Source organism: Physeter macrocephalus, chromosome 11 (genome assembly GCF_002837175.3).
Source record: "Physeter macrocephalus isolate SW-GA chromosome 11, ASM283717v5, whole genome shotgun sequence".
Lineage (NCBI taxonomy): Eukaryota > Metazoa > Chordata > Mammalia > Artiodactyla > Physeteridae > Physeter > Physeter macrocephalus.
Genome location: NC_041224.1, coordinates 30,502,380 through 30,526,347, shown reverse-complemented (window position 1 = coordinate 30,526,347; position 23,968 = coordinate 30,502,380). Strand labels below are relative to the sequence as shown.

General features: G+C 42.4%; 1 protein-coding gene across 10 annotated transcripts in view; it reads right to left on the bottom strand.

Annotated features, from left to right (window-relative positions):
- PRKCQ (protein kinase C theta) overlaps positions 1 to 23,968 on the bottom strand; it is a 156,381-nt gene that overhangs the window by 64,428 nt on the left and 67,985 nt on the right. For 9 of the 10 annotated variants that reach the window (XM_028496428.2, XM_028496431.1, XM_028496426.1 and 6 more), the window contains 8 exons: positions 23,252 to 23,414; positions 21,551 to 21,582; positions 21,369 to 21,454; positions 18,215 to 18,344; positions 14,567 to 14,676; positions 13,707 to 13,824; positions 11,979 to 12,139; positions 7,869 to 8,042 (listed from right to left, as the gene is read on the bottom strand). In XM_028496428.2, the coding sequence (XP_028352229.1) occupies positions 7,869 to 8,042; positions 11,979 to 12,139; positions 13,707 to 13,824; positions 14,567 to 14,676; positions 18,215 to 18,344; positions 21,369 to 21,454; positions 21,551 to 21,582; positions 23,252 to 23,414 (974 nt within the window). The remainder of the gene's footprint in view (positions 1 to 7,868; positions 8,043 to 11,978; positions 12,140 to 13,706; positions 13,825 to 14,566; positions 14,677 to 18,214; positions 18,345 to 21,368; positions 21,455 to 21,550; positions 21,583 to 23,251; positions 23,415 to 23,968) is intronic. The other variant, XM_028496432.1, reaches the window with a different exon arrangement.

Here is a 23,968-nt window from a genome sequence, read left to right as displayed (position 1 = left end):
CGGCATGTGGGATCTTCCCGGACCGGGGCACGAACCCGCGTCCCCTGCATTGGCAGGCGGACTCTCAACCACTGCGCCACCAGGGAAGCCCGGCTTCTAGTTTTTAAAATAATTTTGTGTATCAAGAAAATAGGGCATCTAATTATGGATGGTATCTTAAAATCAAGAAAGCAGAATACTATTCTTCCAAGCTAGAACTTGTTTTTTTTCTATTTACTACTTAGAATTAGGTAGCAAAAGGAAATAGTTTCCTAATTTAATCCCCATATAGTTTGAGTCTTGCCTCTGTTGGGGAAACATAGAACTTAGCAGGTCAACAAAGAAACATTTGTTGAATTAATTTAACAGTGACTTTCTAAAGTAATTTATGACATGTATTTCAAGGTTTTATGATTAATTTGTTTCTAACAGATTTTAATTTGTTAGTGAGTACAGTTAAATATTCCTCCCATGGACACACTGACGTACACCTACACAGAAAGCAATTCCTCCTGAAGAACAAAGAGCTGACTGAACACCTTCTGCACAAGAAATGATAGAGGGACCAAGACCCAGCGTCAACAGGAAACACCCCTGACACAGCGATCTGCAGTAGAGAGGGATACCACTGAGAGGCCTGTGCACAGACTTGCCCACCTTGGTGCACAGTGAGAAAAAAAAAAAACCTCAGCAATTTAAAGGACACTTTAGACCATATTTGAAGGAAATCCATTTACTAACCTTAGAGCATCTGCCAAACACATGGGGAACTGATGGAACTCTCTCCAGGGTTGGAGGTACTGCGCATGGATGGGAAAACAGTCCAGACACTGTAGCCAGCCTGCCAAGGCCACCGTAGCATGCCCCAGGCCTGCACTAGCTACAGCCATGCTACCAGGGTTCCTTTGGTGTGGTATATATCCTAGGCTACTCTGGCTCATGTTGCTCCAGCCATCCTGCCAGGGTGGCCACAGGACACCCTGCCCAGAGACACACCCCCTCCCCCCGGCCCATACCTGCTCCAGTTCCAGCCCCCCTCACCCCTAGGCTGAGCCTGACCCAACCAGCCTGCCAAAGCTGCCCAGCCCACACAGGGGATGCTCCTTACACAAGGCCACCTTTAAAACCAGGAGATGTAGCTGTCTTACCTAATTCACAGAAACAAACCATAAAGTCAAACAAAATGAGGAGACAGAGGAATATGTTCCAAATGAAAGAACAAGATAAAACCCTGGGAAAAACACCCTAATGAAATAGAGATAAGTAACTTACCTAGATTTAAGAGTTCAAAGTAATGGTCATAAAGATACTCACTGAACTCGAAAGAAGAATAAAGGAACACAATGAGAACTTCAACAATGAGTCAGAAAATATAAGAAAGAACCAATCAGAACTGAAGAGTACAATAACAAATGAAAAATACACTACAGGGAATCAATAGCAGATTAGATGATACAGAAGAATGGATCAGCAATCTGGAAGACAGAAGAGTGGAAATCACCCAATCAGAACAGCAAAAAGAAAAAAAACTTTAAAAATGATAGTTGGAGGTACCTCTGGCACAACAGCAAGCCTACTAACATTCACATTATAGGGGTCCCAGGAGGAGAAAAGAAAAGGGCTGAAAGCTTCCCTAACTTGGTGAAGGAAACAGATATCCAGGCCCAGGAAGCAGAGAGTCCCAAACAAGCTTTAAAAATGATAGTTTGAGGTACCTCTGGCACAACATCAAGCCTACTAACATTCACGTTATAGGGGTCCCAGGAGGAGAAAAGAAAAGGGCTGAAAGCTTCCCTAACTTGGTGAAGGAAACAGATATCCAGGCCCAGGAAGCAGAGTCCCAAACAAGATGAACCCAAAGAGATACACCCCAATACACATTGCAATGAAAATGGCAAAAATTAAAGATAAGAATATTAAAAGCAGCAAGAGGAAAGCAACTAGTCACCTACAAGTGAACCATTATAAGACTGTCAGCTGAATTTTCATCAAAAACTTTGCAGGCCAGAGACAGTGGCATGATAAAGTGCTGAAAGGAAAAACTTAAAAGGAAAAAAACTTATAACCAAGAATACTCTACCTGGAAAAGTTATCACTCAGAATTGAATACAAGATCAAGAGTTTCCCAGACAAGTGAAAACTAACGTACTTCATCACCACTAAACTGGCCTTAAAGAAGACCCTTTAACATTTTCTGTAAGTGAAACGAAAAGGCCATAAACAGAAATATGAAAATATATGAAAGAAAAAATCTCACTGGTAAAGGCAAATATATAGGAAAGGCTGTGGAATAGCCACTTAAACTAGCATGAAGGCTAAAAGACAAAAGTAGTAAAATCAACTATAACTACAATAGAAGTGAAGGGATACACAAAAAAGATGTAAAATATGACATAAAAACCAAAATGTTGGCGAGAAGAGTACAAATGTAGCGCTTTTAGAATGCATTTTAACTTAAGTGAATTTGAGCTTAAAATAAACTCATATACATATGAGAGAGAGAGAGATGAACTTCATGGTAGCTGCAAATCAAAAACCTATGATGTACAAAAAATAAAGAGAAAGGAACACAAACATCACACTAGAGAAAATGATTAAACCACAAGGAAAGAGGCAAAGAGAATAAGAAAGGAACAGAGAAGGGCTACAAAAACAACCAGAAAACAATTAACAAAATGGCATTAAGTATATATCTATCAATAATCACTTTAAATGTAAATGGACTAAATGCTCCAGTCAAGACACACAGTGGCTGAATGGATTAAAAACAAAAAACAAGACTCAACTATATGCTGCCTCCAAGAGACTCACTTCAGACCTAAAGACACACACAGAGTGAAAGTAAAGGGATAGAAAAAGATACTCCATGCAAATGGAAATGAAAAGAAAGCTGGGGTAGCAATATTCATAGCCAACAAAATAGGCTTTAAAACAATACTGTAACAAATGACCAAGAAGGACATTACATAATAATAAAGGGGTCAATCCAAGAACAGGATTTAACATTTGTAAATATTTATGCACCCAACACAGAAGCACCTAAATATTAACAGACGTAACGGGAGAAACTGAAAGTAATACAATAATAATAGGGGACTTTAATGCCACTTTCAACAACGGATAGATCATCCAACCAGAAAAATCAATAAAGAAACACTGGCCTTAAATGACATACAGAACATTCCATCAAAAAAACAGAATACAGATTCTTTTCAAGTGCACATGGAACATTCTCCAGGTAGGTTATGTTAGGCCACCAAACAAGTCTCAATAAATTTAACAAGACTGACATCATACCAAGCATCTTTTCTGACCACATGGTACGAAATTAGAAATCAAAAGAAGAAAATTGCAAAAAACACAAACAAATGGAGGCTAAACAACATACTACTAAATAACCAATGGGTCACTGAAGAAATCAAAGAGGAAATAAAAAATACCTTGAGACAAATGGAAATGCAACTTTCCAAAGTCTATGGGACACAGCAAAAGCAGTTCTAAGAGGAAAGTGCATAGAAATACAGGCCTACCTCAAGAAATAAAAATCTCAAACAACCGAACTTGACACCTAACCGAACTATAAGAAGAAGAAATAAAGCCTGAAGTTAATAGGGGGGAAATAATTAAGATCAGAGTGGAAATAAATGAAATGGAGACAAAAATAACAGTAGAAATGATCACTTAAACTTAAGAGCTGGTTCTTTGAAAAGATAGTGAAAACTGATAACCTTTAGCCACACTCATCAAGAAAAAAAGATGGCCCAGATAAAATCAGAAATGAAAGAGAAGTTATAACTGACACCACAGAAATACAAAGAATCGTAAGAGGCAACTATAAACAAAACAATTATATGCCAGCAAATTGCACAACCTAAAAGAAATGGATAAATTCCTAGTAACATTCAATCTTTCAAGACTGAATCAGGAAGAAACAGAAAATCTAACAGACTGATAATCAGTAATGAAATTGAATAAGTAGAAAAAAAAACCAAACTCCCAACAAACAAAAGTCCAGAACAAGATTGCTTCACAGGGGAATTCTACCAAATATATAAAAAGAGTTAATACCTATCCTTCTCAAAATATTCCAAAAAAATTAAAGAGGAAGGAATACTTCTGAACTCTTTCTATGAGATCAGCATTACCATGATGCTAAAACTAGACAAAGACACCACACAAAAATTACAGGCCAATATCCCAGATGAATACAGGTGTAAAAATCCTCAACAAAATATAAACAAACCAAATTGAACAATATATGAGAAGAGTCACACACCATGATCAAGTGGGATTTAGCCCAGAGATGCAAGGATGGTTCAATACCTACAAATCAGTCAACATGATACACCATATTAACAAAACGAAGGACAAAAACCATATCATCTCAGTAGATACAGAAAAAGCATTTAAAAAACTTTAACATCCATTCATGATAAAAACTCTTATCAAAGTGGGTATAGAAGGAATACACTTCAACATATTTAGTGAAGGCCACATATGACAAACCCACAGCTAACAACTTATTCCACGGTGAAGAGCTGAAAGCTTTTCTTCTAATATCAGGAAAAAGACAAGGATGCCAACTCTCACCACTTATATTCAAGATAGTATTGGAAGTCCTAGCCATAGCAATCAGACAAGAAAACGAAAGATATCCAAATTGGAAAGGAGAAAGTAAAACTGTCACTATTTGCAGATGACATGATACTATACACAGAAAACCATAAAGATACCGTGAAAAAACTAATATTAGAGCTTATAAATAAAGTTGCAGGACACAAAATTTATATGCAGAAATGTGTTGCATTTCTGTATCCTGTATAAAGAGAAGGTAAGAAAACAATCCCATTTACAGTTGCATCAAAAAAAGAATAAAATACCTAGGAATTAATTTAACTAAAGATGTGAAAGACCTGTAGTCTGAAAACTAAAAGATACTGATGTAGAAGATTCAAGATGATACAAAGAAATATGGAAAGATATCCTGTGTTCATGGATTAGAATACTTAATATTGTTAAAATGTCCATACTATGGAAAACAATCTACAGATTTAATGCAATAGCTATCACAATACCCATGGCATTTTTCACAGAACTAGAACAAATAATCCTAAAATTTGTATGGAACCACAAAAGACCCCAAAGAGCCAAAGCAGTCTTTGCTTTGTTAAGCAAGTCACATATGCTTGGAATCCTCGTTGTTACGTAAGTTAAACCAAATTCTAAAAAATAAGCAAGCAGACAAAATAATCCAGAAGTAAGGCCCTTTCCCAACTGACTACATTAAAAAATTACCCAGAGGAAATCATGATTCATATCGATTGCTGCTGTTCACACTCACTTGTGGCATTTGGTTATTTTGTTTGACATACAAGGTTTGAAGAAGAAATCAGTACTATTAAGTATAAAATAAGTTACAAGGATATATTGTACAACACGGGGAATCTAGCCAATGTTTTATAATAACTATAAATGGAGTATAACCTTTAAAAATTATGAATCACTATATTGTACACCTATAACATAATATTGTACAGCAACTATACTTCAATAAAAAATGAATAAAATTAAAAAATCAGGACATCTCAAATCAGGGTCCTTCAGAAAGTATAATATAAGCTTCGCCTCTGCCCGCCCCCCCACCCCACATCTCCTATTTCTAAAAGGACTCAATTCCTTGAAATCTAAGTAGTGAGACAGTCATTTTTACTTTGATATGTACATTCTCTGACACTTTTTCTCATGCATTTACTTTTCTGGTTTTGGTAAACATTACACGGGCTTGAAATCTTAAGAGCATTTCCTGTAACAGGGAAAGAAGCAAACTCTGCCTGAGGCTCTAACTGACAATCAGAGAAGGAAACATACCTATTTTCTGCAAAGTGGGATTCATAACAGCCTTCCCTACACGGTACGAAAACAATCATACAAACAAATATATAAAAACAGCAGGGAAAGGTGCCGAGTGAAACTTGATTACTTAATGCCCCTAGAAGCCTGGTCTGAGGTGTATTTAGTATTTTGATAAAAGTCCCACAATATTTCAAGAGGAAAAATGAGATTGTAAGTAACCCCTAGGGTGCACAGCAAATCTAGAACACAGATCAGGAGAGTGGGACAGAGTTCCTTACTTTGTCTTCCAGTAAAATATCTGCACCATCCCAGACCAACAGATATTTATGATCTCCAGGAGGAAATTTCTAGCAGGAAATCTTTCTAATCCTCATTATCAGAAATTCCAAACTCCTTCCTGCTGTAAAATATAAGCCTACTTTTAAACAGCTTATCATAATCCCTTTATTCCTTCATGCCTTCTTATAGCCCCTACACCTCTGCTGTCCAAGACCCTTTCTGCCTATTCTAATTTCTATTCAAATTCTAATTTCTAGTTTTCTCAGCTCTGGTGCTTAGAGTCTGCATTCTGCAAGTAATATTACCCACCACTGTTAGAAGTGTCATTCTTGCCTCTTTAATTTTTTATAGTATGAAATTCTCCAGGTCAGGAACTGTATTAGTTCTATGTCCTTCACAATGCTTTGAATACAGTATATGATCACTGAGTGCTTTTTCATGGTCTGCTTTCTCTTTATTTTAGCTAAGTATATTTATTCATTTATTCCCTAATTAAACACTTGTTGAGAATCTACTGGGAGCTGGAGAAGTGGTGATGAAATCCCTAGTGACCGTCCACATTTTCTGGCTGATTCCCAGTTTCCCCACTAACATCTTCTGTGGCTGGAGGCATCCTGAGGTCCTTGGTTACTTGTCCTAAGGTAGGACATTATCATCAAGGCTTGAAACAGAACAAGAGAAAAACTCCTCATGTTCTTTGGACCTTAACCACATGGTTCCACATGGGTCTGCTTATTATTCTAGGCTACATACATAGGGATAGGGTCAAGTAGGGTAGAAAAATAAAAAGAGAAAATCATTATGTTTGTGCAGGAAGACTGACCTACAAGGATGTTCATTTCAGTGTTATTCAAATCAGAACAAAATTCAGACGTAGCCTAATTAGATAAATTGCAGAAGAATATCCACAGATGTGAGGAAATGTAGAGAGTGTTGAAAATGCAAGTTACAGAACAGGAAGTATTTACAGTAGGTCATTATTTTTACCTTTAAAAATCTAATGGAAAAATCTAGAAGGATAAACTTAGAAGTATTAACGGTGAGTATACCCAAGTGATGGGATTACATATGATTTTCTTCTCTGAGCATATAAGCACTTTCCAAATTTTCTAAAACGATCTCTGAGTATATAAGCACTTTCCAAATTTTCTAAAATCACTTTTCTAAAATGATTTCTTCTCTGAGCATATAAGCACTTTCCAAATTTTCTAAAAAATTTTTTTAATTTAAGGAAAAAGGAGATCAGGAGGAGAATTCTCCCAGAACAGAAGAGACACTTCTGACAAAGTTCACCCTTTTACCACAATGCTCAGGGCCTCACTGATGAAGCCCGCTCTAAAGGATGATCTTCTACTGGCCTTATAAAGGAAAATAACAGCGCACACATGTTTTGATCTATTTTTCCAAATTTCGTCTCTTCAAATACATGTATGGTAGATGAATAAACAGATGTCACTTTTTCCCTCTCACAGAGCACTGCTTTGTTAAGCAAGTCACATACTGCTCATATAAGTTAAACCAAATTCTAAAAAACAAACAAATCCAGAAGTAAGCCCCTTTCCCAATCAACTACATTAAAAAATTCTAAGTAATATTTCAATGGTGTTTAGAGCAGAAGAAACTTATTTGGATGGATGGAAGGTGGACTCAAAGGTAAAGAAGAAATATACGGAGAGTACCCCATGTCTTCAAATAAGGGCTGCCAGGAGCACCCAGTTTTACTGGGGGTGAGAGGGAGAGATGAAGGATAGCCTTACCTTGGTCTGGAACGTACAGAACATGTGCGTTAAGAACGGATGCTCCCAGGCCAAGGAGAGAACTCTCTTCTCTACCATTGTACACTCCACATCGTCGTCCATCAAAACCACATCTTTCTTTAAGGCTTTTATTGCGAAAAATTGATTGGTTTTCTTGAACTCTGCTAGGAAGACCTAGAGGGAAGGGGAAGACACTTTTAGAATTTGGGTTCACGCTCATTAAAGAAGAGTCACGAAGTCCTGAGAGAGATTATTGGGTGAGAAAAGACTACTTCTCCAATCCTCCTCCACCCCCTTTATGGAGACAAATAGAGCTTCACAGGTGTGGGATGATACGGAACGGTTTCATCCTCTACCTTTCAAAGGGTTTCACAAAACTACGGTGCAATTGGATGGGTTATTCTCAGCCCCTGAAAAATTCTATTTAAAAAAGTGTGCCCTGTCTACCCAGGGACCTGAGTAAGTTTATAAAAAAATTCAGAGGCAAATATGTATTGAAGGAAGCAGCAGCAAGTAGTGGAAGGAGGACCCGATTGTTCTTGAAGTATCATTAAAAATGAGCATAAAACCTTACTCTAAGTTTTACTCACTTTTTCAAGGCAAAAAAAAAGAATATGGGAGGAATTGAGCTTTCCTGATGTGCTTAAAGAATGCACAGCGGGCTTCCCTGGTGGCGCAGTGGTTGAGAATCCGCCTGCCGATGCAGGGGACGCGGGTTTGTACCCCGGTCCGGGAAGATCCCGCATGCCGCGGAGCGGCTGGGCCCGTGAACCACAAAAAAAAAAAAAAAAAAAAAAAAAAAGAATGCACAGCATTTCCTCTGATGGCACAGACACTAATATTATCTTCAAGACCTACTATGTGTCGGACATTCTGCTATGTGCTTTACATGTGCTATCTAATTTTAGTATCTATTTAATTCTTAGCGGCTGGGCCCGTGAGCCATGGTGAGAGGCCCGTGTACCACAAAAAAAAAAAAAAAAAAAAAAAAAAAAGAATGCACAGCATTTCCTCTGATGGCACAGACACTAATATTATCTTCAAGACCTACTATGTGTCGGACATTCTGCTATGTGCTTTACATGTGCTATCTAATTTTAGTATCTATTTAATTCTTACCTCAGAACACTCTGCAACACAGATAGATAGTAATAATTTAAAAAAACTAGGCTCAAAGGGTAACTTTCTCAGATTCATGGAGCTACTCAGTGGGAAATCTGACTCCAAAGTTTACTTTTTCCACTGGATTTCATGAATCTTATAAGAAAGGACACCAGATGGCATGTAATGGAGAGTTTCACCAACTTTCACTTTTGCAAATGATGCAGCCACAGACAATTGACAGGAGTGAGGACATGGCATTTGGAGACAAAAAACCCCAGCTCAGGCCTCATTTCACAGATACTTACTAGCTGTGCGAATGTGGGCAAACAAATTAACCTCCCTGGGCTGCTTCAGTTCCCGAATGTGTAAAAGCGGTAACTATCAACACACTGCTGACTTACAGAACCGTTGTGAAAATCAAATACCAGGTGGGAAAGTGATCTGTGAACTGTAAAATGCTTTCTAAATGGCAGTTACTGGAATCTAAAAAACAAAACAAATGGATGTATACAACAAAACAGAAAGTGACTCACAGAGAACAAACTAGTGGTTACCAGTGGGGAGAGGGGAAGGAGAAGGGGCAAGATAGGGGTATAGGATTAAGAGATACAAACTACTGTGCATAAAATAAGTAAGCAACAGGGATATATTGTATAGCACAGGGAAATACAGCCATTCTTTTGTAATAACTTTAAATGGAGTATAATCTATAAAACTATTGAATCATTATGTTATACATCTGACACTAATATTGTAAATCAACTATACTTTAAAAAAAAAAAAACACTTGCCATTTGCTCCTTTTAGGGACTTTTAGGGAATGTTGACGTTAATGTTACACCAATAGTGAAAATGCACGTGTCTATGTTTAAAATAATACAGTGCAGACACATAACTTTGGGGTAGCTGGCTTGATAGAGGGGGTAGAGCTTAGATGAGACTTCAGGCAAATGAATGATGTACATACATATCCCCAGAAAACATGCAATTTGTTCTCCTGGGCCTAAAATCGATGGAGAACCAGAATATAGAGGCTACCATTTTGGTGAGGAACCATACCTCCTATATAGAGTGAAAAGAAAGAAGAAAAACAAGTTTCAGGGTATTCTTAGTGTTGGAAGAAAAGGAGATATGGCTGCCCCGTTTTGCTCTGGTGCTTCACCCCCCTCACCTTGGGCCCCACGGTGCAGCCCCCTCAGAGTGCAGGGATCCGGGGTCCTGATGGTGAGAAGCTTACTGCTTTGGACACAGCGCAGAGGGTACCTGAAGCTCTCAGCTGTCCCTTGGGTTATTTACTAAGGCATATAGGTTTAACTTAATGTCTTCTTAACTTCGTTGAAAAGTAAAATCCACACGGGAACAAAGAAACACTTTTCTTTAACAATTAAAAGTCCTCTTTTGGTAATTGCTTCTTTCAATAAAACATCCCCAAACCAGCCATAAACTAAGAAGCTGGAAAAAAAAAAAGCCATTTCCATCTCTATAATGTGCTTTCAATTTTTGGAAACAGGTTATAACTGCACATTAATTGATGCTAAATTTTAATGAAGACTGGCTGTAAAATTGCCTATTACACTCAGATTAACACCAGACGAGCCTGCTATGGTTCATGTTACTGTGGAAACAAAATAAACGAATTAATGGATATCAGCTACAGTTTGTAGGGCAGAGTGGATTTTGCCGAAGGCAATGCCTTGGTATTATATAGAAACCCCAACTGCAGCACGATGTCATTCAGCTACGGCAATACCCAGTTACGTTATTATTAAATAAACTGGGTAAGATCTGCAGCCAAAGTCTAGTGAGCAGGTGCTGAGCACAATGCTGGTCTCGGTTGCACATATTCATGGAACAGTAGTCTTTGGCTAAAACTTTCCTAGACGTTGCATCCAATATAAATATAACACAACTGAGAGTTCCATTAATACGTGTGATATCCTTAATATCCAAAATAACCTAAAAGCCTATATTCCACGACATCCCTCTTTACAATCACTGGCTTGAAAATCTCCTCTTGTCACTGACAGTTGATTACAATTTCTTCCATTATGTCTCCTTCCTTCTCTCCTTGCCCTCTGTGACTGACGAATGGCCCATAACCTGAGTGGCAGGAAGAATTTAGAGGAGGGACTTCCTCCGTGGAACTTTTCCTAAGACGCTCAGGCTAGGGCTGTGTTCTGGGCTGAATTGTGTCCCTTCCAAATAATTGATACGTTGGAGTCCTAAACCCCAGCAGCTCAGATTGTGACCATATTTGGAGACAGGGTGCTTACAGAGGTAATTGTGTTAAAATGAGGTCATTAGGGTGGGTCCTAATCCAATATGACTGGCGTCCTTATAAGCAGAGGGGGTTAGGACACAGACATGCACACAGGAATGGCCTGTGAGGACAAAGGGAGAAGACAGCGTCGACGCCCAGGAGAGAGGCCTCAGGAGAAACAGCCCGGTCCACAAGTTGATCTTGGACTTCCAGCCTCTAGAACTAGAAGAAATAAATTTCTGTTGTTGAAGTCTCCCCATCTGTGGTATCCTGTTACAGTAGCCCTAGCAAACTAAAACAAGGCTGAGGACATTTGGTAGAGAAGAAATCATACAGAAGGTAAAACCACACTCCAGGTTTGAGAAAGGAACAAAACAACGACAAAAAAACCACCAATGAAACAAAAATATCTGTGAAACAGGAACTGGCTGAGGCACCTTCTCATTTCTTTGGTGTCCAAAGATATCAAACACACAAGCTTGTGGGACCAACACCTTCCAAGTGGAATGGCTTGAATTGTTCCCAGGAAGCAGAGGCTGCTATTCCCCAGAGCTCCCCGGGTCCCTATTTATTCAGATGTCTCTCTGCCCTCTAACATATATCACATCACATTGACAGTTCCTGACCAGGAACGCGCTCTCTGCACACCCAGGCGCGGTTCAGTTCCACCAGTTCAGTTCCACTGGCCAGATTTGCTCTTCAATTTCTGGAAGTTGGGCCACAGAATTCTACATACAGTATCATACCTTGCCAAAACTTCCTTTCCCCAACATTTTGTGCAAGGTAAAATCCTCGATTTTTAATTTCATATGTAGAGATGGTCTTTCTACGTTAAGTTCAGGTTCTGGACGATGGCCTACTTTCTCCATCTCATCCAAGGGAGACTCCCAGGAGATCCCCTGAGGCTCTGAAAATGGCAAATCAGTGGTTAAAAGGAAATAAGGAACAGCGGAAGGTCGTTCTAGCTACTTTGAGAACACGCTTTCTTTTCCACATCCCATTCTGAAGCTCCATTCACAGCGATGCAGAAAGGGGTTCCTGCAGGGCAAAAGCAGCACCTCCTGCCTGGGAGCCTGGCATCTGGGGGGTGGACAGTGTCTCCTTATGCAACACACTGGGAAACATATCAAGTTAAGAAACATTCCAATCAGCAAAAGACCATCTATGCAACAGGAATGAGCACTTTTGATAATGCCGAATCACGGACAAATAGGGATTTTAACCAAATTGGAGGAAAAACGATTCTCCGTTGCTTGCGTGGCTCACAGGCACAGTGGCATCACTTTCTGAGACCACATGGGGACGAAGAAATGGATAGCAGATCGTTAAAGATCTGAAATGCATCATTCGCCACAGTCTTCGAGTCAAGATGCTACCTATACCTGGATCATGTCTGAGACACACGGTCTACTCCTCTGCCCGGAGACCCTTCCCAAATCTAATCCAAACCCTTCTTTAAAAAATTTTCAGGACAATTTATTCCTCACCCCCTGCCAGAGAAGGTGTAGAAAAGCTTTTCTGGAGCATTCCTCCGACCCCCTTATAACATTTCTTTTTTTAAAATGGAAATACGTTGACATATCACATTGTGCTAATTTAAGGTGCATAACATGTTGATTGACACATTTATCTACCGGCATATCACTAGAGAGTTAGCACCTGTATCACATCACATAATTATCATGTCTTTTTTTGTGGTTGGAATAATGACATTTATTTTCTGATCTCTAGGTTTATCTTTCATATTCTAAGTCCAAGGAAAATAAGTATTTTATAATGTATGCTGAGACTATTCAGAATCACATGGTCATATCCTCTCATGAAGGACCTTCAAACAGGAGGCTGGATAAACTTCCATAACATCAAAAGTGTTAAGGACGTTAGGCTATTCTTCCCCTTTCTAATCTTTTTTTTTTTTTTGAGTTTATTTATTTTATAGAGCAGGTTCTTACTAGTCATCTATTTCATACATATTAGTGTATAGATGTCAATCCCAATCTCCCAATGCATTCCGCCACGCCCCCGCTTTCCCCCCTTGGGTGTCCATAATCCCCTTTCTAATCTTAAACTTTCCAGAAAAGTCTCAAAGGTGTAGAATAAGAGGGTCTGTGGTATTCCTACCATAGAGCTCTATGGAGGATTTATTTCTGTAAAACTGTTTAACCACGGCAGGGAGTAATGTTCTAAAATTCTAAGGAAAAGTTTGCAATTGTTTCCTCCAGAGATGCCGCATTTTCTTCTCCCACCTCAACCTCTCACCACCACCACCTGCTTATGAAGGTTTTCTAGTGGGTTATATTTTGGTTTTACAATACTTCTAGGAAGTAGGAGACTCTTTGTTGGTGACTAGGTCTGTAATCTCTAACTAGAAAAGAATCATTTATCAGGCCAGGTATGTGGAGAATTTAAATCCAGAGGACTCAGGTTAATCAGGATGAATTACTGATGATTCTACAGTGGATCAGGATAGCTACCTTTTCTCCCTGGTGCTGGTCCATACGGCAGCTTTGCTTCACCTTTTATGGAGCACGGGAGACCAATTTCAACTGGACCTTCTCTGAAGATGTGTTCAGAGTCTCTTAAGCAGCGAGCCTGGGTTACAAACAAAGAGTCACACTACCCGCCTACCCACCCACCATAAATGGGACAGTGCAGCCTGCTGTCCATGGGCATGAGAGCCATTTCAGATCCCTAAATGTGTAGGATAACTGAATCCCTCCCTCCCCTCGGCACTCTCTTAGGGATCCCGTATCCTGTGGATGTCTATCATATTTTACGTACCAGCAGAACGTATTCGCTTCCTGCATACTCTTCTGGGGGCTAACTGGTTTATCCCATGCTATCCACATCATTCGGTCACAGGTAAGAATCAAAGGCCAATGGATGGAAAAATAGCTTACGTGGGCAATGCCAAGCCTTAAAAAGGGTTTGTCCTTGGATGTGAGGATTCGGCATGCTAGTAAGTAGCAAGGCAAAAGCTGCCTTGGACTCAGTGTTTTGAAGGCATGCTAGGGATGATTCTAGCAAATAAATGTTTTTCCCCCCAGGCTATTATGTAGTTGTCACATATAGGTATAAAGCTGGCAGTGAATCCTCAATAGTGTTAATGAATGTATTTGTTTCTGCCCCTGCTCATTCCATGAAGAACTTAAGATCTTATAAAGATCCACACGGGGATGTGGACATGAAGATGAAAGTCAGTGTCAAGGCAAAGTACTCGGAAATAGCGTCCACGTCGCCCTGCAGACTTGCTGCGGATCACAGAGCGAAGGGACTGGAATAGCCCTAGTTGAGCTGAAATTGTGGGAACTCGTCCCCTAAAAGCCGCTCCTACCTGTTGAGTGCTCTCGATCATTGCCAGTGCTTCAGCCATTAGCTTCTGGTTTATGCCACAAAGGTTGGCGACCTTTCTCTGGCATCTGTGATGCACGTTCATGCTGCAGGCTGAAAGGAAGAAAGCGACGCCTTGTGCAAGGGCAACAGAATCGACTTCCACGGACTTTGCACGGGATCTGTTTTAGGTGCACGTATGTCCAAGGAATCACTGGCAAATCCCCGGCGCCATCTTCCCAGCAGCGGGAGACACTGAAGGCAAACAGACTAGGGCAGTGCTTTTACGACGCCGCCGCACGTTCACCTCTGATTCCCTGAGAGCTTCACGCACACGCCACACGCTCCTCAGCGTGCTGCTGGGAAGTGACTCCCGCTCAAGGCAGAACCAGAGCCTGTGGATGGGGAGGAAGGCTGCTCTCAGAATGCATGTCCACTGTGCCACCGCTGAGAGGGAAAAACTGAGGTTGGCTCTTATGCCAGGGATGATCCCGGCAAATAAGTTGGTGGTGATGTGGAACGCTGGGTGGAAGGTCATTCACGGCCACTTAGACTGGAGTCCAAGCATCCCCTGTCCCACGTGGGCTGCGAGAGGCTTCTCCACCCTCTAGGCTGAAGCCTAGGGTACAGCCCCAGTCGAAATGGAAACTGAGACGGTGGGGTGGTCCGTGCACATGCTAGAGGCGGGGGTGAAAGGAAGGAAAGTGTCCGGAGACCGTGTTCTCACCACATGGGAGGGTTGGGCTACGGGAACTAAATGATCTGTATAGGCTTCTAGCTCTGGGACCTACGATGCTGGAGGAGTATCCTGATCCATTAGTCCTAAAAGCAGCACGACCGTGCTGTGACTGTGCGAGCCTTCTTGTACTGGGGGTCGGGCACCTGTGTGTCTGTGTAAAGACAGTATCGCCTCATGTCATTTTTCTTAGCAAATGCGAATTCTGCTTATGAAACATCACCGTTATGCCAAAAAAGAAGCTAACAAAGATTTCCCAACACCAGCAGACAGAACTCTGATCTCACGTCCTGCTAGGTTCTATAAAGGTGTATCAACAGGGATTGTTACAGTGGAATTAGGCAGGAGGAGCTATAAAATCACGCCGTTTTAATCTTCTTACCTTATGACTTGCCCATTTGTGTGCAAAAACTTAGCACAGTGATTGGCCTCCAACAGGTGTTCACGAAAGACAACTTTTCTTTCATCTTTATTATTTACTACAATAAAATATTCTTGAAATATTTAGGTGAAATTTTAGCCATCTTCACCTTTAGTTTTCACTAAACAGTTCGTAACAAGACAAAATAAAACAGCATTTTCTAGTAGGTAAGCATAAACTATTACTCATCCCAGTATAAAGTCATAAAAATCCACCTGAAGTGGAACCTTTAATAAAGATGCTGCTCATAATGGCTTCTGCCCTCTGAATTCTGCCTTGTTAGCTTGACTCCTCCTGGGCTCCCGGATGCAGGTTTTACGCTGGGCGGCCCCATTTCCTACTTACTTACTGCAAGGTAGAGGGAGGCACGTAGCAAGCATCGAGCACCTTGCTCTATAAAACGAGCGGATCTAAGCTCCTCTCTGATGCGCCGTGAAGAGAGGCCCCGTGCCCACTAGGATCACAACGTCCTAAGTCTGTTACTAACCTAGTAGGTGATAACTGGACCTCGGTGAGTGCAAACAGTCCCTCCAGATGACTAATTTCATGGCAATTTCAGTGGCGAGAGAAAGGAGACAGGGTCAGGAGGAGCGGGGGCCCTACTTAGGAAGGAGGCTTACAGGAGAGTAAGAAGGAGAGTGAGGAAGAGGCGGGGAGAGACCCAGGGGAGAGAGTGAGAGGTGGAGATGCAGATGAGGGCATGAGGGGGGGCAGACAGCGCCCAGCCTCTCGGGGTTCCAGCAGGAACAGAGAGTGACTTGGAGAAGGAGAGGGGGGAGGAGAGGGGAGAGGAAGGGGACGAGAGAAGAGAGGGAGTAGGGTTAAGGAAGCACAGGAGGACAGGGAATGAGGAAAGAGAATGGGATGAAGAAGGAATGTTCGAAAAGGACAGGACCCAGCAGGGCGTGGGAGCCGTGGAACAATGCCAAGGAATCCTCCTGGAAGTTCTGAGCTCAGAGGCACAATGTGCTGTTGGCACCAGCTCAGCCTCTGCAGGTGGGGCGCCTGGGCTCTGAGAGCATCACAGGAACAGGGGCGCCAGCAGAGAGGGATTTGATTATTCCTGTCCGTTTGTCCCAGCAGAACACTCCAATATTACCTGTCGCCTACGACTCTTAAAGACACTCTATACAACGCCCAGCCCACCCACCCACGGACTCTTAAACAGGTGTAGAGAGGAAAGTGCGTGGTGGTACTTTGGGTGACGGAGGGATTGTTCAGGTGAATTTTGACTACCTGTGGGTTTGCCTTCGGTAATGATTTGGAGACCTAACCCCTCCCGCCTCCATTAAGGTGTCACTCCAGGCTCCACCAGACACGTGGATGCAACTGGGATGAGGACAAGGAGGCAGCTAAGGGTGATCTTCCTCCTTAGGTCAGCGCCCTTTATCACTTAAAAGATACAACACGCATTAGCCAGTGGCACGAGTTAAAATGGGGCTGCCCAGAAAAAATAAAGTGGCTTCTGTGTTTAATCAGTATCCTATGATAAACCATAATGGAAAAGAATACATAGTAAAAAAGAATGTATATATATATATGTATATAATATATACATACACACATATATAGTGTATACATATGTGTGTAACTGAATCACTTTGCTGTACAGCAATAATTAACACAGCATTGTAAATCAACTATACTTCATTAAAAACATTTTTTTAAATAAAATAAAATACAAAGGTCCCTGCTGAGCGAGGCACCTCTGTTTTGAATGTTATCTGGGCTCTGTACTCCCCTCAGCTGCACTCCAACGGCAGAAGTACTTTGTGAGTTCTTGTTGGACTTTTTCCTCCCTACCCCCTAATCCTGGCATAACAGCATCTCAGTTTCTAAAGGTTATTGCCTTCGCAGCCTGGACTTTCAGAGAGAGAAAGCTCCTGTGCTTTTTCTCAGGGTCCGGCTGAATAACTCCATGGTGGAGGGCAGCAGCCTTGGGCTCTGCTCTCAGGCCATCGGAATCAGAGCTGGGCCTCTTCCTGTGCACGTGGAGTTCACAGCAGCACGCTCTGGGCACAGGCTCTCCAGCTTAAGTCAGGCAGTTTTCTGCGCAGGACTATCCAGCAGCGAAACAGACTTGCCAGGCTCGCTCCCTGATGGAGCCACAGACAGAATCGTACTGCTGGTGCTAAGGAGAGCGGCAGGGGCAGGGCTGGGGCTGCAGAGGTCAGGAAGGGGCAGGTCCGGGGGAGGGAGCCAGTCAGAAGAGAATCAGGCAGGTACCACAGAAGGCATCGGGCCAGGGGCTGTGACATTTGACCTGGATGACTGGGCACCTCTCTGGGAAACAAGGCATGGGGTGGGGACAGGTGGAAGGAAAAGAACAGCAGTGGCTTGTTATCGGGGAACTTCTCATTCAGGATCACGGGGCTCTTCCGGGCTCGACGGAGAAGGCGGTCACCTCCATCCTCCCCCCGCTCCCTGGTTCTCTCCATCAAAGCTGCAAATCCAGCCGCTGGGGGTTCCAGGGGGGCCACGCTCGTTAGACTCACCGTCACACTTGAGGCCTTGCCTCGCCAGGCCCCAGAGCAGGGTCCCACAGTGCTCACAGAAGGTGGGGCTCTTGTAATTGTAGACCTTAAATCTGTGCGGCATGTCGATTTTGAACCTCTCCTTGTGGAACTGAAAGGGAAAAAGAATGCGTGATGGTCGGTGTGTGTCCGCTTCCCCACTTTTCACGTCTTAGCAGATACTTTAGCACCGTGAACAGAATAACGAAAACACTGCAGTGATGTTTATTAGAGCCCGTAATTTTTACCTGTCAAGCCTTAGAGTCGTGTCCAAAGAGGACAAGGAGCCGTTAGCTCTTCTAGGTCAAGGGCAAGGGGGCAAGGTACACATATCAAGAGAGCTGGAGATGGCTGAAGTCTGCGGCCTTCCCACAGACGGGCTAAGAGTCCAGGAAGAGGAGACCAGGGTTATTTATTTAAATGGGAACTAAGTGAACGTACTCCCCTTCCTATTTTAATATAGATATTTCCTTTTCTCTTTCAACCTAGCACTAGTGCTTTAACCTTTGGAAGATGTTATATAATGCCTCCTCTAGCGACATCGGTTTATTAGTGAGGGAGCCCAAGGTGGGAAGCCTTTTCACACTTCTTATACGTGAACTGAAGAGACAAGAGGTAGATAACAGTTCTGCCAGGTGCTGTGATAGACCCGTCACATGTGTTACCATTTACATGTGTGATATCTCATACAACCCTCAACATACCTTTTTTGAAGCAGCCTGTTAGTATCCTGATTTGATAGGTGGGGAGATTCAGCACAGATAGGGCTAGACACTTGTCTAGGACACACAGCCAACAACTGAACTGGGATATCTATGGGTCTGACAGTCCGAATCTGAGCCCATCGCCTCTTTCACCATTACTCTTTGCTCTCTCAAAATAAATGTGATGGTTTAAGGGATGGAGAGAAGGGAGATGACAGAGGGATGCTGATAGTAGATATAGTGAAGATTTTTTTTTTAAGTGTTCTAGAGTTTAAATTCTCCCCTTTAATCAAACTTATTACATTAACAACAACAAAAAATCAGGCACTTTGATTTGTGGCAAGAATGCCAATATTCTTGTGCAGTATAAAACGTTTTATTTTCTTGAGACTTAAAATCTCTACAGAAGTTTTTTATTTATTTTTTTTTTTGCGGTACGCGGGCCTCTCACTGCTGTGGCCTCTCCCGTTGCGGAGCACAGGCTCCGGATGCGCAGGCCCAGCGGCCATGGCTCACGGGCCCAGCCGCTCCGCGGCATGTGGGATCTTCCCGGACCGGGGCACACACCCGTGTCCCCCGCATCGGCAGGCGGACTCTCAACCACTGCGCCACCAGGGAAGCCCAGCTACAGAAGTTTTTAATTGAACAATTTCTTTGAGAACGTGTACAGTAAAGTGGCCTTATTTGTTAAAGGAATACATGTTCTCATGGTGGCTTTTGGTCAGCTTTTAGTCTTCAGAATGGCTATTCAGAATGGCTTAAAGGCTGCCCAGCACTTACTCGAGATATTTTCAACCAAGAAAAAATGGCTTTCAGAACTCCTATTTCGTAGAAACTTTTCCACATAAATATGAACAAGTGATGTCAAGGTCCAGGCTAGACTTCTACTTCAAATCCTGAACCCAAGTCCAAACGGTTCAAGATGTGTCTGGGAAAGACTACAGATCTGTACTTCCCAACATGACAGTCACTCACCCACATGGGCCAAGGGAACACTTACAAGGCGTTGAAAAGATGTGCTGTAAGTGTAAAATATGTACTGGATTACGACAACTTTGTATGAAAAAAAACAACAATGTAAAATATCTCAATTTTGTATATTGATTCAATCCTGAAATGATAACACTGGAGCAGGCTGGGTTACATAAAGTATATCGTTAAGATGAATTCCACCTGTTGCTTTTTCCGGTCTTTAATGTGGATACTTGAAAGTTTAAAATTTTACCTGTGGCTCTCATTCTAGTCCTACTGGACGTTAGCCACTGAAGTTAACAGTCATGCTTACAATTTGTGATTTTTCCAGGAAAGCTGAAGGCATCAGGTAAAGGGAGTGGGAGGGCGGGATGAGAAGAGGCATTGTGATTTCAACGAACAAAAGCCTCAGTCTGGGAGACCGAGATCCGAATCCCAGTCCCGGCTCTGCCAGGTGGAAGTGGTTGACCCTGGACAAACTACTTCAACCTCTTTGAGCCTTAGCAGAGTCACTCATAACAGGAGATTATCCCCTTCTGGCTCTAAAATTTAAAAGAAATTCTACTCCGTTAAAACCCAACCGATCTGCTGTCTCTTTGCCTGCCCCTTTGCTGGAGAAAATCACACACCCGGGAGATGGCTGCCCTCAAATTCAAATGGACTTGCAACTGTGCTGGGCAATCCTGCCGCTATTTTCTCGAATCCCCTTGCCTTGCCATCTCTGAGATAATTAGTTTACAGCTCTTTCTTCCTCCTCAAAGACACCTGTTGCCCTCTTTCTTCCCCTAGTCCTCAGACCTCATCGAGGACCTAAGCCATCTAAGGGAAGCTCCCTCATCTGTCCTTCCCCAAATCTACAAACCTACCTTCATCTACAACCATCTCTCCAACTCCTTCCTGTCCGTCCATGTGGCTTTGGACCTCTTCCCTTCTTGCCAAGACTGACTGCTTTGGCTGCCTCTCTCTCTCTGCAGCCCCATCTGCCTTCCTCTCCCACAGAGTAAAGTCTAACTTGCCCCCCAGATGATCCATCTCAAAGTTCATTCTGAAAGAAATATCTGCCTCTCAACATAAGAATTACACATCTGTCACCGTCCCTTGTAAATGCTCACATCTGCATTTTATAACCATTGCCTCTACTCTTTAACTGTCACTTCTAGCTGTAGATGCCACAGGAGTCGCTCTCACAGAATTGATCAGAACCATGCTTTCTGGCCACCTGCCTGTGATGTTTTTCTGGAAAAGGTAGAATCGTTAAAATTCTTCTCATGCTCTCTCATTCATCCCCTAGTTTTGGATCTCAGTAACCATCACCGCTGGAGAGGAAAGGGTTTTAGGGTGTGCAAGGAAAAATGTAAGCATTCAAATTCAGACATTAGGAACAAGAATTAGTGGGCTGTAAAATTTAGTGTCAGGATAAAATCATCGTATTTCAGACAGAGAGGAATCTAGATCCGTACCATGGTTTCTCGGCTGTTGATAGCTGATCCTGTGCACTTCGCTATAACTTTATCGATACACTTCTTGTGAATTGCTGCATTACATTCTGAAAAGAAATGACTACAGCTTGAGATTTTCAGAAGTTAAGGGACAACTAAACGAAAAGAATGACGATAATACAACGGAAATCCTTCTGACTTACGTCGACACTGGTAGCCCTGTTTGTTCAGACCCCTGCAATAAAGCACATGTTTGAATATTTATATGGACCTTTGAGTCAACAGCAGTAGCAAAAACATTTAAAAGATGAACAAGATCTCATAGCTTTCTGCTATCACAGAGCATTTTCTGATCTGCAGCACTGGTCTATTATTAGCCAAGAGTATTAACATGTGCTTTTATTTTAACCTGCTTTGTGAAAAGTCTGATAATTAGATAAATGAGGAGTTGTTGATTTCCCTCCCATTTGCATATTTTCCAAACAAACATGTAGAGATAAAAATGCGTGACCAGGGCTTCCCTGGTGGCGCAGTGGTTGCGCGTCCGCCTGCCGATGCAGGGGAACCGGGTTCGCGCCCCGGTCTGGGAGGATCCCACGTGCCGCGGAGCGGCTGGGCCCGTGAGCCATGGCCGCTGAGCCTGCGCGTCCGGAGCCTGTGCTCCGCAACGGGAGAGGCCACAACAGAGGGAGGCCCGCATACCACAAAAAAAAAAAAAAAAAAAAAAAATGCGTGACCAAAAATGGATAAAGGGGGGACTTCCCTGGTGGTCCAGTGGTAAAGAATCCACCTTCCCATACAGGGGTGCGAGTTAGATCCCTGGTTGGGGAACTAAGATCCCACATGCCGCAGTGCAACTAAGCCCGCGCGCCACAACTACAGAAGAGAAAACCCGCATGCCACAGCTAAAGAGAAGCCCGCACACTGCCGCAACTAGAGAAGTCCGTGTGCCACAACGAAAGACCTCGCGTGCCACAGCTAAGACCCGATGCGGCCAAAAAAAAAAGAAAAATTATTTTAAATTAATAAATAAATATTTTTAAAAAATGGATCATGGGTTCGTGGTAACAAATTTACACGTCTACGTTTAAAAATTCAATGTCTCACTAAGCTCAGTACAGATAAGCAAAGATATCTACATTTATAACATTTTATTTCCTCTTTCTGAGTATCTGAGAATATTTGCAACTAATGAATTCTCAAGCTTAAGACTGATGCCTGAGTAACATTCACTGTTAGAAAGGAAGGAGGTTCAAGTCATTAGATGAAGACAGTTGATGGAAATCCACCAAGTCTACTTGACCTCTGGATACCCTGGTTAAACGGGGGTTAAGGAGAAAACACCCCAGAAGAGGAGAGGAGGCTGAGGCCAGAGATAGGAGTCATTTCAAGTCTCCACTCCACCATAGCCTTTGCTGTGTGTTTACTGAGGGTTGAACCAATCTCTCTGTTCGAGGGCTCTTAAGACACCCAAGAGCCTTATAAACATTGAAACCCATTAGCTCCAATGGGCAAGTGTTGCCTTTTGCAGACATTAGTAGCAGCACAGTTGGGCTGTTGAGCTGCTGGCAGTTTTGACTGTAAAACTGTGCTTACGATAAAGATCTCTCCTTCTTTCCCTTCCCACTCACCCCCATAAGCCTCCCATTTAATTGGAAACTGAAGTCCTTGGAACCTTTCCTAAGGAGGCTGGTTTCCTTGCTCTACCGGAGTTATATTATGAAAATGTTCTATAAAGTCACACCCTTTGAACCTTCTCAATCCAGGTGAGGCCACTGGAAACTCTCAGGTGGTACCTATTCCGGCACACTTCCCCAAGGTAGGGCATGCCAGACCTGGTGGATCAAGAAGATGAGACAGAATGCATAACCTGAAGCTTGGAGTGAAATGCTGAGTTACCATACCAGACAAACTCATGGCAGACAGAGCAAAACGTGGGTTGTGGGAAAAAGGTGGCCGTGAACTCATGGCACTTGACATGGTGGACTTTGGCCTGTTTGATGGCTCCTCGGCGCTGATGCAGAGCAAAGAAGCCTTCGTTCTCGAATTCACTCATGTCCTTTGTGTCTGCAGGAAGAGGACAGGGCACAGAGTGACATTCTGCCATATGGCTGTCAGAGCTTGGGGCAGCAGGGGTGGGGGAGATGGGGAAGGGACAGAGACTGATGAGGAATGAGACCAGCAAACCCCAAGTACTTTTTTTTTTTGAAGTTTTGCATTTTATTTTATTTTTTAAACAGCACGTTCTTATTAGTTATCTATTTTATACATATTAGTGTATATATGTCAATCTCAATCTCCCAATTCATCCCACCACCACCCCTCACTTTCCCCACTTGGTGTCCGTACGTTTGTTCTCTACATCTGTGTCTCTATTTCTGCTTTGCAGATAGGTTCATCTGTACCATTTTTCTAGAGTCCACATATATATGTTAATACGCAATATTTGTTTTCCTCTTTCCGGCTTACTTCATTCTGTATGACAGTCTCTAGGTCCATCCATGTCTCTACAAATGACCCAATTTCGTTCCTTTTTATGGCTGAGTGATATTCCACTGTATACATGTGCCACATCTTCTTTATCCATTCATCTGTTGATGGGCATTTAGGTTGCTTCCATG